Below are 14,622 nucleotides of genomic sequence, written 5' to 3'. Positions count from 1 at the left end.
AAATTTTTCATTGTTTATCTGAAATTCAAGTTTAACTGGGTATCCTGTATTTTTATTTGCTAAATCTGGCATCCCTAGTTATATGCTACTAAACAGATTTTGAATCCCTGAAGGATAAAAAAAACACTGTTTATGGACCAGAGGGACTTTGTCTTCAGGGGTTTGAAAACCTGAACTGGAACACAAACTGTTGTGTTAGGGTGGAAATTTATTTAAGAGATGAGTCTCTGGCGCTTATTACTGTCTCGGGGAATCTGTCAGCCTTGTGAGGATAAACCAATATCAAGTAAGGAAATGGGGCTCAAAAAGTACCATGCTATGATGATACATGGGCTCGCCCACATTGTACAGATGGAGAAACTGAGGCTTGGAGCTGCTCCCTCCCCGGCAGGCAGGGCTGAGCCCAGGCTATGATGTCAGGGCCATATCAGAGCATTTTCCACCACTGTGCTCTGTTGCCCCCCAAAATTCAGTTGCCCTTCAGGGGTCCCACCCCCAAGAACCTCTCTCTAGCCTTTCTCTTTCCCTGACCTTGCCACACTGCTGGCTCCCACTTTCTATCCTCACTGACAAGGCTGACAACTCCAGATTCTGCCTCTCAAATTGCCTCCTGCCCCCAGTTATTCTCCATCCCTCACCTGTGGCTTCCAGCATTCGGTAATAGCTGAAATCATCCTACTGACATACTTATTGGCCACTCCGTGCAATGGGATGTAAATTCCACATGGGCAGTCTTTGTCCTGCTTGCCCAGGATCCCTAGTGTTTGGCCCACAGCAGCTTCTCCATAAGCCTTTGGTGTGGGAATATTTTCCATTTTACTGATGAGACTATTTGAAATGCAAAGCCTCAGTTGCCCAGAGTTGACTCCTATGTGCTAGGCTTTCCTAAGGAGCCTTACATGTAGATTAGTTCATGGGGACCTTATCATCCCCATTTTACAGATGAGAAAACTGAGGCCCAGGAAGGTTAAGGGTCATGTGCAAGGTCACACAGGTGCTAAGTGGTGGAGCTGGGAATGTCCAGTCTGAATTTAGAGCCCATGACATTAATGCCAGGCTGAACTGTGTCTGTGCTACCCTAGGGATATGCTACCCTGATTTGATCAGCAAGGCCTGAACCGAGCACGAGGATGACCACACACATCAGCCCTCCTCCTAACAGGGAGAGCACGTACACATGCAGAACCGCCACCCAGGGCCAAGCGTAAGCTCGTTTCCCCAGAGAGGGAGGAAGCAGGTGGAGCATCTGGGGCAGGCCTCAAGGTGCAGGGGGCACAGGAGGGGAGCCTGAGAACTGGAGGGGCACAACAGGCAGGGCGGGGGCTGGGAGGTACCCCAGCAGAGGGTGGAAGGCTCCTGGCAAGACTGGCTTTCCCGACAGCCTGCTCCGCATAGCCGGCGGCCACAGTAAGGCTATCAGCAGAACGAGGATTTTACGGACGCGGGGGCCTTACTTTTCTTGTGGGTGTAGAACTTGTCCTCAGAGCTGTCCTTGGATTTCTTAATGATCAGTTTCCCAGACTCGACATCGACCTTGAGCTGCAGTTTCTGAGGAATCCCCAGAGATTCTGCCTTCACCTGTGGAAAGAAGGAAGAGGAAGGAAGGGGAAGAAAGGTGCTGGTCATCCCTTCTCAGTGCTTTCTCAGCGCCGTCCCTGAGTCCCTCGTCCATGTGACCAGGCGGCCCTTGGCCGTATGTCCCTCCCGTGTGGGACCTCTGGTTTCTATTTCTGAGCCTCCTTTGCCCCAGAGGGAGTTTTCGCTGGCAGCTCCTGAGAATTGCTAAAATGTGGAAGGAGCCCAGCTTCTCTGCTGTGTGCACATCAGCTGTTCTGCTAACAGGTTTGGTGGAGGAGAAGGATGAGCTACTAGAAGATGCTTTATTCACTGTTTAATCTGACAACACTCAGAAATCTGATGAGTCACCTCCTTCCACAGAGGATTTTAGTAATAGATTGAAGCTCCCAGGCCTTGTTACAACCAATATATGAACTTTTACTGATAACAATTAGGAAGAAGACAATTGTCTAGGCACTCAGAATATGGACATGTATCTTCTTTTTTCCTTTTCAACTATAAGCAGTATCTCTTGGCTCTGTACATTTTGTTTTTATTTTATTATTTTTACCATGAGGTACGTGGATCTGGGCTTCCCTAGTAGCTCAGACAGTAAAGAATCTGCCTGCAATGCAGGAGACCTGGGTTCGATCCCTGGGTCGGGAAGATCCCCTGGAGAAGGGAATGGCAACCTACTTCAGTACTCTTGCCTGGAAAATCCCATGGATAGATGAGCCTGGAGGGCTTATGGGGTCCCAGAGTCTGACAGCACTAAGCAGACATTCGTACACACACATGTGGAATCTCAGCTCCCCAACCAGAGGTGGAAGCCTCACCCTCTGTAGTATAAGCACAGAATCTCAACCACTGGACCACCAGGGAAGTCCCGGTAATACATCTTAATACAGAATTTTCATCAGGGCTCAGAAGGACGTGGGGGTGGGCATCCCATCCTGTTTTTGAATGTGGAACCAATGGAGGCCGAGACGCTCCACAATGTTGGGGGCATACAAGAAAAGCAAATTTCTGGGCCTGGAGAGTCTAACTCAGTCACTTCCAAAGAAATCATAGGAATCCCTTCTCTCTCCTAACTCCCACCTCGGGGCACTATTTTGCAGCCTATTCAGAGGGCTGCCTGTTTGATGACACTCACTGCCCCCGCTTGGAGAAGGATGAAGTTTTGGTGTCTTGGGTCAATGAGAAGCTCTTCCCATGGGATCCTCCCCATGAAGAAGGCTCCACAGAGTCACCGGGGCACCCATCCTAATGTTTCATCATCTTTCCAGGGAGTCGGTTCTACTGACTTCCAATCTCAGTCAGCCATCGGGCTCCCTGCTGAGCCCAGAGCCCTCCTTCCACTGGGACCAGAAGGCCAGCCAACCCCCTGCATGTGGAGCACAAGTCCATGGACACGAACCTCAAAGGTGACCGGAGGGATGAGTGAGCGCCGGTGGGGAGACTCCGGACCCTCGTGCAGCAAGGCCTTGACCTGTGGGCGGAAACGTGTGAGGCTTCAGGTTGGGAGGCGATGAGAAGCCAGCCTGGGCTGGGACAGGGTCATGGGGACACCTGGGCATTCTCTGAGGGAAGAGGGGACCACAGAGAAGCCCAGGGAAGCGGCAGGACTCCCCCCACACACCTTGTCTTCAATAGAGGACAGGAGACTTGTCAGTTGGCTGAGCTTGGCCACCATGTTGATGGGACTGGCCTCGCCAGGCACCTGGGACGGGAGAAAAAGAGCAGGTAAGGACGGGCTGCTGAGGGCCAGCTATGAGAGGCGTCAGGCTGAGCCTAAAAATACACTTCCAAAGCATCTCTGGGCCGAGGGACAGGCTAGGGGAGGAACTTCTGGGGTCAGAGGTTACGAGGTGACGCCAAACGTGTTCCCAAGTGGCTGGACTGCACATCCTTGCTGAAGCGGGTACTGTCAGATGAGCCTGCATGTTTTTGTTAAAGAGGCAGCAACCGTTTGGTACCTTTCACCAAAATGATTTGAACCAGAAAACAAAAACAGGATTAGCCTGAAATTACTTAGGTTCGGATTTTAGGCTTCATCCTGGTTCCCCCACCAACAACCCCACAAGCAGGATTACCGTCCCTCTTTGCAGGTAAGCAAATCAGGGATATGATATGTGCAGTCATCTCAGAATTACCATGACCTAAAATCACGCCTTCCTTCCCTCTTCCCTCGAAATCTGCTGCTCTCCCAGGGCTTCTCACCCCCTCTACTCGGTTGCAGAAACAAAACTCAAGGTCTGTCCTGCGTCACAACACTTCCACCCTAGTACGTGTACTGCATCTATTGGCACTGCTGCTGGACTTCCAAACACAGCCAGGCCCTGCTCCAAACCCCCTCACCCGCCACCAGGAGAAAACAGTGATCCAAATCCTTAAGGACTTGGTGTGACCCCCTCCTGAGCCTCAGCCACACCCCTCCGACCTTCTGGTCTGCCCATGGCCTAGAGCCACACTTCCTGAGAAATCCTAGAAACATAAATGTCACCAGGGGAGGCCACTTCCTTGCCATTCAGGTCTCAGAGTCACAAAGAGGTCTCCCCTGACACCCGCGCCAAAGACATCTCTGCTAGATCACCATCGTGTTGATTGTCTATTTGTTTGCTGTCTGTTTCTCCAGCTAGCACGTAACCTCCGTGAGGGCTGGGCCCAGGAGAACTGTGTCCAGTGCTGCGACCTGGGGGCTTGGCCAGAGAAGATGCTCAGTAAAGTCGTTCAATGCATGCGTGAGGCTCAGAGAGCTGGCGTTACATGTCCCAAGTCACACAGCTGGTAAAGGCATGGCAGGATGTGAAACTATGTCTTCTTGGCACCAAGTCCACAGTCTCGAGCATTTACTCACAGAAGAGATCTTTACAAAGCCTCAATTCTGTGCCAGACACGGTGCCAAGGTGCTGGAGGTATAGAGCTGAAAGGACACCATCCCCACCTTCCAGAAGGACAAGAAAACCAGACTGGACTATTCCAAACACTAAGCAGGGTAGAACGAGGGTGATCACCAACTAGGTGCTGCCCTTTACCACCAGCCACCCCCCAATAAGTCAGCCAGGTCACACAGACTTCTGACCTCAGTTTCCCCTGGAGAAGGGAATGGCTACCCACTCCAGTATTCTTGCCTGGAGAAGCCCAGGGACACAGAAGCCTGGCAGGTTACAGTCCCTAGGGTCACAAAGAATCAGACACGACTGAGCAACTAACACTTTCACTTTTTTCCATTGACCACTTTATCTTTTAAAACTATTTTTATTTATGTATTTGGCTGCACCAGGTATTAGTTACGATATGTGGGATCTTGCAGCCTGTGGGATATTTTCGTTGCAGCATGAGAACGCTTAGTTGCAGCATGAGAACGCTTAGTTGCGGCAGGCGGGACCTAGTTCCCTGACCAGGGATTGACGTTGGGAATAGGAGTGCGGAGTCTTAGCCACTAGACTACCAGGGAAGTCCCCCACCAGCGACTTCAGTACATTCCTTCTGCATCACTGATTGCCATCATTTCTAACCATCAGCAGCACGGCCACTGCAACCACCCCCCACCACAACCATCACCACCATCATCACAACAGTTGATATTTGTCAAAACTTTCTGTAATTCTTTTTGGTTTGGCCCTTGCTCCTTGATAAAGCTCCCAATCAGGCAACAGGTATTATTGATCAAGGGACGGGCTTGCTGGAGTGGAGCTGAGATGCAGGTAAGGGTGGAGCAGGAGAGCAGGTGGGACAGTACAGGATCCCTTGTTTTAGGATCTCTTGTTTTTCTCAAAAAGAGTCAAGATGATAAGCAGATTCAAGTCCCCTCCTTCTCCCCCAGACACTCTGGATCTTCACCCTGGTCATCATCACCTGGTGGGAAGATGGTGTCTTCCCCACTCTCTTGGAATCTGTGTCTCTTGGGGCAAAGATGTACAAAGTAGAAACGAAGCTACCAACAGAGTGGAGTCAGTTCTTGGAACAAAAGGTATTAAAGAAAGCTGGAGTTTTGCCTGTACTACCTTGTTAGGTAGAAGAATGAACAACAGTATGTGAACCGTGAACTTCCAGATGTTTAAGCAGGATTTATAAAAGGCAGAGGAACCAGAGATCAAATTGCCAACATCCACTGGATTACTGAAAAAGCAAGAGCGGTCCAGAAAAACATCTACTTCTGCTTTATTGACTATGCCAAAGCCTTTGACTGTGTGGATCACAACAAACTGGAAAATTCTTCCAGAGATGGGAATACCAGACCACCTGACCCACCTCCTGAGAAACCTATATGCAGGTCAGGAAGCAACAGTTAGAACTGGAAATGGAGCAACAGACTGGTTCCAAATCGGGAAAGGAGTACTTCAAGGCTGTATATTGTCACCCTGCTTATTTAACTTACATGCAGAGCACATCATGCGAAGTGCTGGGCTGGATGAAGCACAGGCTGGAATCAAGATTGCCGGGAGAAATATCAATAACCTCAGATATGCAGATGACACCACCCTTATGGCAGAAAGTGAAGAGGAGCTAAAAAGCCTCTTGATGAAAGTGAAAGAGGAGAGTGAAAAAGTTGGCTTAAAGCTCAACATTCAGAAAACAAAGATCATGGCATCTGGTCCCATCACTTCATGGGAAATAGATGGGGAAACAGTGGAAACAGTGTCAGACTTTATTTTTGGGGGCTCCAAAATCACTGCAGATGGTGACTGCAGCCATGAAATTAAAAGACGCTTACTCCTTGGAAGAAAAGTTATGACCAACCTAGACAGCATATTAACAAGCAGAGACATTACTTTGCCAACAAAGGTCAGTCTAGTCAAAGCTATGGTTTTTCCAGTAGTCATGTATGGATGTGAGAGTTGGACTATAAAGAAAGCTGAGTGCCAAAGAATTGATGCTTTTGAAATGTGGTGTTGGAGAAGACTCTTGAGAGTCCCTTGGACTGCGAGGAGATCCAACCAGTCCATCCTAAAGGAGATCAGTCTTGAATATTCATTGGAGGGACTGATGTTGAAGCTGAAACTCCAATACTTTGGCCACCTGATGCAAAGAACTGACTCATTGGAAAAGATCCTGATGCTGGGAAAGACTGAAGGCAGGAGAAGGGGACAATAGAGGATGAGATGGTTGAATAGCATCACTGACTCAATGGACATGAGTTTGAGCAAGCTCCGGGAGTTGGTGATGGACAGGGAAGCCTGGTGTGCTGTGGTTCATGGGGTCGCAAAGAGTTGGACACGACTGAGCGCCTGAACTGAACTGAACTGAACTGAATGCACATGACGGTGAGATGGTGGGTGTGCTCTGCCCGGCATGTTTAAGACATATGCGCTCATCTACACTTCTCATCTATTGACTCTTCAAGTCCTTGGTTTTCAGATGGGGACACTGAGTCAGAGTGGTGAGTCAGTTGTCCAAAGTCACACTGTTGGTGTTGACCTGAGATTTGGGTCACTGGGTCTCAGCTGGTGGAGCTCTTGACCTCTGGGGACAACTGACAAGGTCTGGAACATTTTGGGGTTGTCAAAATTGAGGGATGCTAAGGACATCTAGTGGGTAGAGGCCAGGAAGGGTTAACATCCTACACTGCACAGAACAGTCCCCCACTACAGAAAATGACCCAGCCCCAAATGTCACTAGTGTTGAGGTTGAGGTCAAAATTCACAACTCAGCCTCAATGTGGGCAAACTGGTCTGAGTGCCATCCATGGCTTTACAGAAGCTGACCCAGTTATTTCACTGAGCTTTTCAGTTAACTGCAGAGGATGTGGGCTCCAAGGTTAACAACTCTCCATTCTCACGTAGGGCAGACCCAGGGCTCTCCCCAGACCTCACATTCTGCTAATGCTGCACTTTGCACCTCCCAGCAGCTTCTCAGATGCACTCCACGCCGGGGTTCCCATCCTGTCTTGCTGACCTGAGGGGCAGGGCCTTGTGCTGGTAAGAGGCTGCCACTTCCTGATATGCCACCCAAGCAGTTTCACTTACTCGCTCACATAACCCTGCAGTGGCAGATAGAACTATGCCCATTTCACAGATGAGGAAAGCAAGGGTGGGGGCATAGTCATCTGTTGAACTTGGATGTTTCTGATGCACGGCTCAGGGTTCTTTCCTACACCCCGGGCGGCCTCGGAACTCCCTTTTCCATTTGTGAAATTTCTGAAGGCATCAACACAGCCTCTGGTTTTTCAAGTCAGGAGGGTGGTAACCAGAACCCTTTCTCTACATCCTGACGTCACCCCCATCCTGTCGCTGCTCTGACCTGCCACCGAATGCAAACACGGTGGCCGTGACACTCGGGGCAGCACGCTGGGGCGTGACTGCTCTCAGATTATCTGGAAGCTTCTCCCTTTTCTAATTGACTTCAAAGGTTTGGGGGTGTGTTCTTATAGTCAAACTATTTAAATTTTACTGTCTGGTAGGGCTCCTGTTTTGTCCAGATTCGCTTTTACTTTCCCGGAAACGAACACATCATTCACTTGAGGAAAGCAAAATTACATTTGCTTGCCTCCTTTATTCCCTCTGATGAATTTTTAAGTTGTACAAACAGAATAGAAAAACATTTTATCAGTAAAAAAAACTGCAAAAAACCATCTGGGCAAATGTGACCCAGGTCGCTTCGACTCCATTCCATCCCCTCCTTGTGGTGACCAGTGTAGCCTTTCGGGTATAAACACGCCTGGTACAGTTTCCATGTGTAGACTTGCACCCTAGTTTATACATCATTCAACCGTTTGCTTTTTCCACCCAACAGTATACCTTGAAAATCTTTCTACATCAATGCATCCACCTTAGTTCAGAATTCTGCATCCTACTTCTTGCTTTTAGAGACAAAGCTACAATATACACCTTTGCCAACATCTGTGCAAATGTGTAGACCCTAAGGCAGCTGCCTACAGGTAACTGGCTTGCTTGCAGGATGCTGAGCATTTAACATTTTCATGCAAACGGCTAAACTGCATTTCAAAAACCCATTTGCACTCACAACTGTGAGCGATGAACCCAGGAGTCCTGACCTCTGTGTTGGAGCCAAGTCCTGACTTCACCAATCAAATTTGCCCATCGGAGAGGCAAGCAGAGCTTTGCAGCTCATTTTTGGCTACTAATGAGGTGTTACTAACATCTCTTCAAGGGTATCCTGGCAATTCCCAGTCCCTCTTCAGTAAAACAGCCTTTTAAAATCCTCTCCCCATTTAAAAATTTTGGTTGCTTTTACTTAATCATGGGTGGTAGGGTGTGCCTTTTAAACATGTTAATTCTGTTCTTAGCTTCGCTGGGGACACTTTCTGTGACACAGACGACTTGGCAGGCCTTGGCTCCCAGTGTGTGTGTGTGTGTGTCTCAGGGGGCCCACCTTCCCCTGCTCTTCCTGGGGTAAGAGGCGGGACCAAACCATTAGGCACCTCCGGTTTTTGTCAGTTTCTGATGAGAAAAGGCCCTGCCTTGTCTCTTTTATTCAACACTAATAAGGAGTTTTGCTGGTAGTTCCTCAAATCAAAATTCAGTGGGGGCAGGAGGCATAAACCTGACTGAGGGGCAGGATCCTGAAGCTCCTTCGCCCTAGAGGTGGGGGTCCAGCAAAGTCCCTGGGACGTTGGTTTCCTCTTCTCCCCACCTCCCCCAAACCACTCCCCAGGCCCCTCCCGCACCTGTTTCATCAGCTCCCAGCGTCTTTACCTGAGGCCGTGGACGCAGGCCGGGGGAGAGCTGCTGGTCAAACAGCCTCTGCAGAGACTCCAGAGTAGGGAGGGCCCGGATGACTTCGCTGGGGTGGGAGACAGGATGAAGGCCGAGCGTTAGTGAGGCCCAGCACGGCATCGCGCACACAGGCTCCAGCTGGACATGCGGTGTGCTCACATGCACTCTGGCAGAGGACAAGCCCAGGCAAAGATCCAGCCCTGCCAGAGCCCCCCACTCCTGCCTGGCCCCCGCCAGGACCACACTGGAGCTGTGATGCAGAAATCTGATTCACCTCTGTTTAGCCGTACTCGACTGCGTTAAGCCTGTAGAAACTCTGAATCTAGCAACCCAAAACGACTTAGAAATAATTTAGTAATCCATGGTCCCCAACTTGAGTGTTTATAAGAATCACACCCTCACTGAGTGTTAAAAATGCAAATGTCTGGGCCCCAACCTGATTTGGTCTGGAATCTGCATTTTCGTTTTGCGCCCCAGGGGCTTTCGGTGCGGGCAGTCTGTGCTTTCTGGTTCAAATCCCCTCCTAGCCGCTGAGGTGGACGCCCCAGGGAGGTCTATCATTGTCTGACTCAATGACAATACTAGGACTTGATTGATTCTTTGTTCCCATCTCATCGTCTATTTTCCCTTTGCTTTGGACGGGGTGAGCAGACAATTTTGAGTTCTATTTTTCATCAAAAACTGTTCATGTTTTTTTATACATTTAACATTCTTAGTGGCTTCCAAATATTCTATCAAGTAAATGTGCCAAAATCAATTGCTAGATATTTGGGTTATTTTGAGATTTTGGTAACTATAAGTAAAGGCTGCTGTGAACAGCTTTGTTCATGTCGCTTTTCTTTATTTTCTTTTATTTTTTAACTTAAATTATTTTTAATTGGAGGATAATTGCTTTACAATATTGTGTTGGTTTCTGCCACATATCAACATGGATCAGGCACTGGTATGTGTATGTCCCCTCCCTCTTGAACCTCCCTCCCAGCTCCAACCCCATCCCACCCCTCACATAGAGCCCCGGATTTGAGCTCCCTGCGTCACACAGCGAATTTTCACGGGCTATCTAATTGTACATTTAGTGATGTGTATGCTTCCCTGATGCTCTCTCCATTTGTCCCCCACCTCCTTCCCTCACTGTGCCCACAAGTCTCTTCTCCATGTCTGTGTCTCCGCTGCTGCCCTGCAGATTGGTTCGTCAATACCAGCTTTCTAGATTCCATATACACGTGTTCATATTTGTCTTTCTCTTTCTGACTTACTTCACTCGGTACAATAGGCTCTGGATTTATCCACCTCATTAGACCTGAGTCAAAGCGGTTCCTTTTTGTGGCTGAGTAATATTCCACTGTGTATATGTACAAAAACTTCTTTATCCATTCATCTCTCGATGAACATCTAGGGTGCTTCCATGTCCTCGCTATTTCTTCTTTACTTATTTTCCATTACTGTTTCAAGCTAACCAGAGATGATGGCTCTTGATCGATATTGCTAAGCCCTTGAGTGATGGTGGCCTTGGACACTATTCCAGCCTGCTCATCATCTGTGCGATCTGAATTCTGTAGTTCTCTACTCTCTCTCTTTCAGTGGACGTAACAGTGCATTTCAATACTGATGGGTTGATTTGCACATCTTTAACTTCTAATGTCTAAGTGTTTTGCTGTGTGGTTGGTTTTTACTGTATTTCTCTCCCTAGAAATTTCATGTTCATTGTCGGTCTTCGGGTGGGAATTTTGTTGTTATTTTTATACATTGGCATAAACTCTTTACTTATTGCCTTGATTTTTATTTAATCTATGTGTTGTGGGCTTTTCCCCCTCTTTCTGTTGTTTTCACCCTAGGTAGGCTAGATTTTATTATAAAATGCTTTATAGTTTTGTATTGCTCTATTTTTCATCTTTTCTTTGTAAATTTTTTTGGCTTACCTTAGTTAAAAATTTGTCATCGGTATTTACTTGCGAGCAATTAGTTGCTCATTTAAATCAGTTTCCCACTCTTTTAAAAGCTATGTTATAAACAAGGTTTTGGAGGGTCGTTGTCATATCTTTTTAATTCCTTACTTCAACTGAAATTTTTTAAAAAATATATGGTGGAAATAAGTTCACCTTTTTCCATATTGATATTCATTGTCACTCAACTGCACTTGCTCTTTTTTTCCCACAGTTCTTTTGAACTAGTTCCTTGCACAAGCCCATCTCAATATGATAGAATTTCTTGCCAGAATCTGTATCACTCATTCAACAAAAACTCTGGAGCTCCTCATGTGCTAGACAATGCCACGTTCACACACTGACACATCTCACTGTTGGAGGGATGGTGTTGCAGCCTACTGACTTTGATCGGTAATCCTGGGGACTCCTCTGGGAGCCAAGGATGGGGTGGGGGGAGGTAACTGGCCCAGGGAAAAGGGAGGAAGAACTGGGCAGACAGAGTTCTTGGTTTCTATCCCATCTCCACCAGAGCTGCTCAGGTCACATGGTGGTATTGCATTTAAACTATCACTTCATTAAAGAATTCTAGGCCAAAAAAAAAAAAAAAAAAAAATCTAAAGCACTAATTCGGAACATGTTTTAACATCAAACAGAACTCCCTCACTGTTCTCCTTTTTAAAAATGGCATTTTAAAAACACACAAGTACATATACACAAACTGAATCTTTAGAATTTTCTAAGAATAATGCTGTTATTCTCTGTATTTCCAACTTGGGTAAATTTTTGAGAAATCTGGCTTTCAGACGTGTCTGGAGATGTTGGTTAGGGCCAGAATGACCAATGACACAGAAGGACTTGAGTTGAAAGACTTGAGCACTGATCTTACGATACAGAAAGGATTTGTCCAAGGAAGTTACCATCAGCAGGGTCCCTGAGACTCAGCTTGTCTGTTTCAGGTCACCAGCTCAAGGAAAGATGAGGAGTAAAGATGGGGCCCACTTTGGTCTCTGAAAGTGAAAGTCACTCAGTTGCGTCTGATTCTTTGCGACCCCAAGGACTATACAGTCCATGGAATCCTCCAGGCCAGAATACTGGAGTGGGCAGCCTTTCCCTTCTCCAGGGGATCTTCCCAACCCAGGGATGGAAACCAGGTCTCCTGCATTGCAGGTGGATTCTTTACCACCTGAGCTACCAGGGAAGCCCCCTTGGTCTCAGAGAGATGGTCAGTTTCCCTAAGATTCCCATTCAGTTTCCAGCTAGAACATCCAACATTCTCTCAGTTCAGATCTGCAGACTCAAAAAGAATGTTCTGAACCTTCATTGTTTTCTTAGTTTTTTCTTTTCCAAATTTTTGCTTCTTTTTGCTTTAGCAAAAATTTCTCATGCAGTTTCTTTTTCTTTTGTTAAAATGTTTAATGGAACAATTTTAATGTTTGCCTGTCAAGTGTAATTGATTTTATATTTGACACATTGCATTATTAAGGAGGTATCTCTCTATTCCTTTTTAAAAAGTGATTTTTAAAAATTAGAAATTACTTTTATCAGGTATATTAGGACATCTATGCAAATGATTTCTTTATTTTTAACCTACTACATTGGAAGCACTGATGCTGAGGCTGAAACTCCAATACTTTGGCCACCTCATGTGAAGAGTTGACTCATTGGAAAAGACCCTGATGCTGGGAGGGATTGGGGGCAGGAGGAGAAGGGGATGACAGAGGATGAGGTGGCTGGATGGCATCACCAACTCGATGCACATGAGTTTGGGTGAACTCAGGGAGTTGGTGATGGACAGGGAGGCCTGGCATGCTGCGATTCATGGGGTCGCAAAGAGTCAGACACAACTGAGCGACTGAACTGAACTGAACTGAACCTACTGCTAATTACAGTGTTTTACATTGACTCGCTTTTGGAATGATTTCTTAGATAAAACCTACATTTTTCATACCACTAAATTATACTTGCTAGAATATTACTGACATGTTATATACTTACATTAATAAGTGAAACTGGATATAGTTAATTATTTTAGGCTATTATCTTGATTAGGTTTCTGGATTGGAATTGTACTTTTCTTGCATATTGAATTAGGTGATTTTTGTCATTCCTGAATAATTTATAAATTACGGTTATTATTCCTTGTTTAAAGTTCAAAGTAGGGCATGCACAGTAATTTTTATGTTTCATATTTCACATTAAATATTTATTACATTTAATTATAATTTGAAGATTTGCAACTACGTAATTGTATTCTTTATGACTTGTAAATCTTTAATGCAAATTATTAAATCTCCTACATTTCTAATTTTAAAAATTTCCTTGACTTTTTTCCTAATTTATTATTTTTTAAAATTATTTCCCCCTTGCTCTTTTACTTTCCAATTGTTGTTACTATTGATTCACTTAACAGAGATTTCTTAAAGACTTTGTTTGGTTCACTACTGTATCTCTAGCCCCTGAAACAGTGTCTGGCTCTTGGTAGCATGTGTCAATTTGGTCGTATATGACTCTTTGCGACCCTATCGACCGTAGCCCGCCAGGCTCCTCTGTCCATGGGATTCTCCAAGCATGAGCCCTGCAGTAGGTTGCCATGCTCTCCTCCAAGGGATCTTACCAACCCAGGAATCGAATCCAAGTCTCTGTGTGTCCTGCATTGGCAGGTGAGTTCTTTACCACTAGCGCCACCTGGGAAGCCCGGGCTCATAGTTGGCACACATTCAATCTTTATTCACAAATATTGAACAGATTACCGTTTCCAGTACTTTGCTTGACTGTGGCAATATCTGTGCAATCAGGATATGGCCCATGATGCCTTCAGGAGACTGACAGCCTGGATTAAGTTTGCATGTTCCACTTATTATTCTACCCCACCCCGTTTCTGTGACAGAGCATTTAAATCTTTGGCTTTTCCTCCAGTAGTGTTCTGGCTGCGTCACCTGGAGCTCTGATATACAGAGGCTTGATTCCTCTGGGTTCCCAAACCTCTCCCAGGCAGGCTATCATTGCATGAAGTGCCTTCCTTAATTCAACTGTGATTTAGGAGATGGTCTAAAAGCACCCAGATGGTTGTGGCTAGTTTTGTTATCTCTATTTTCATCATCATTCTGTGTTCTGGGAACACAGAATGGACACTTCTGTTTTGGATGTATTCATATCCAGCTGCTCAGTAGGCTGCTGGGTTCTTATTTTTAGGATCACCAGCACACTAACATTTCTGGAAAAAAATTCTTGGAAACTTTTTGAAAGGAAGGCATGTGATTAGTACATTTTTACCAATTTTTTTAAATCGGTGAAGACTCCTTAGGCTTTTGAAGGATATCTATGTTGAGTTAATCCCAAGGAGAAATCAGTAGTCTTCTTGGAGATGCTGCTTCAGCATTTTTATCATGTCATCAAAGAGTATGAATAATATTAAGTATCGTAATTTTGAAAAGTAATGGTGCTGTTGGTAATTACTTTCT

General features: G+C 46.1%; 1 protein-coding gene across 1 annotated transcript in view; it reads right to left on the bottom strand.

The window, feature by feature from the left end:
* INPP5D (inositol polyphosphate-5-phosphatase D) overlaps window positions 1-14,622 on the bottom strand; it is a 137,464-nt gene that overhangs the window by 53,127 nt on the left and 69,715 nt on the right. Inside the window, exons 6-9 of the mRNA XM_040231786.1 lie at window positions 9,216-9,303; window positions 3,197-3,277; window positions 2,975-3,046; window positions 1,455-1,578 (exon numbers count right to left, since the gene is read on the bottom strand). Coding sequence (XP_040087720.1) covers window positions 1,455-1,578; window positions 2,975-3,046; window positions 3,197-3,277; window positions 9,216-9,303 — 365 coding nt within the window. The remainder of the gene's footprint in view (window positions 1-1,454; window positions 1,579-2,974; window positions 3,047-3,196; window positions 3,278-9,215; window positions 9,304-14,622) is intronic.

This window comes from Oryx dammah, unplaced genomic scaffold (assembly GCF_014754425.2).
Source record: "Oryx dammah isolate SB20612 unplaced genomic scaffold, SCBI_Odam_1.1 HiC_scaffold_28, whole genome shotgun sequence".
Lineage (NCBI taxonomy): Eukaryota > Metazoa > Chordata > Mammalia > Artiodactyla > Bovidae > Oryx > Oryx dammah.
Note: the sequence above shows the minus strand (reverse complement) of the source record. Positions and strands in the feature narration are given on the sequence as shown.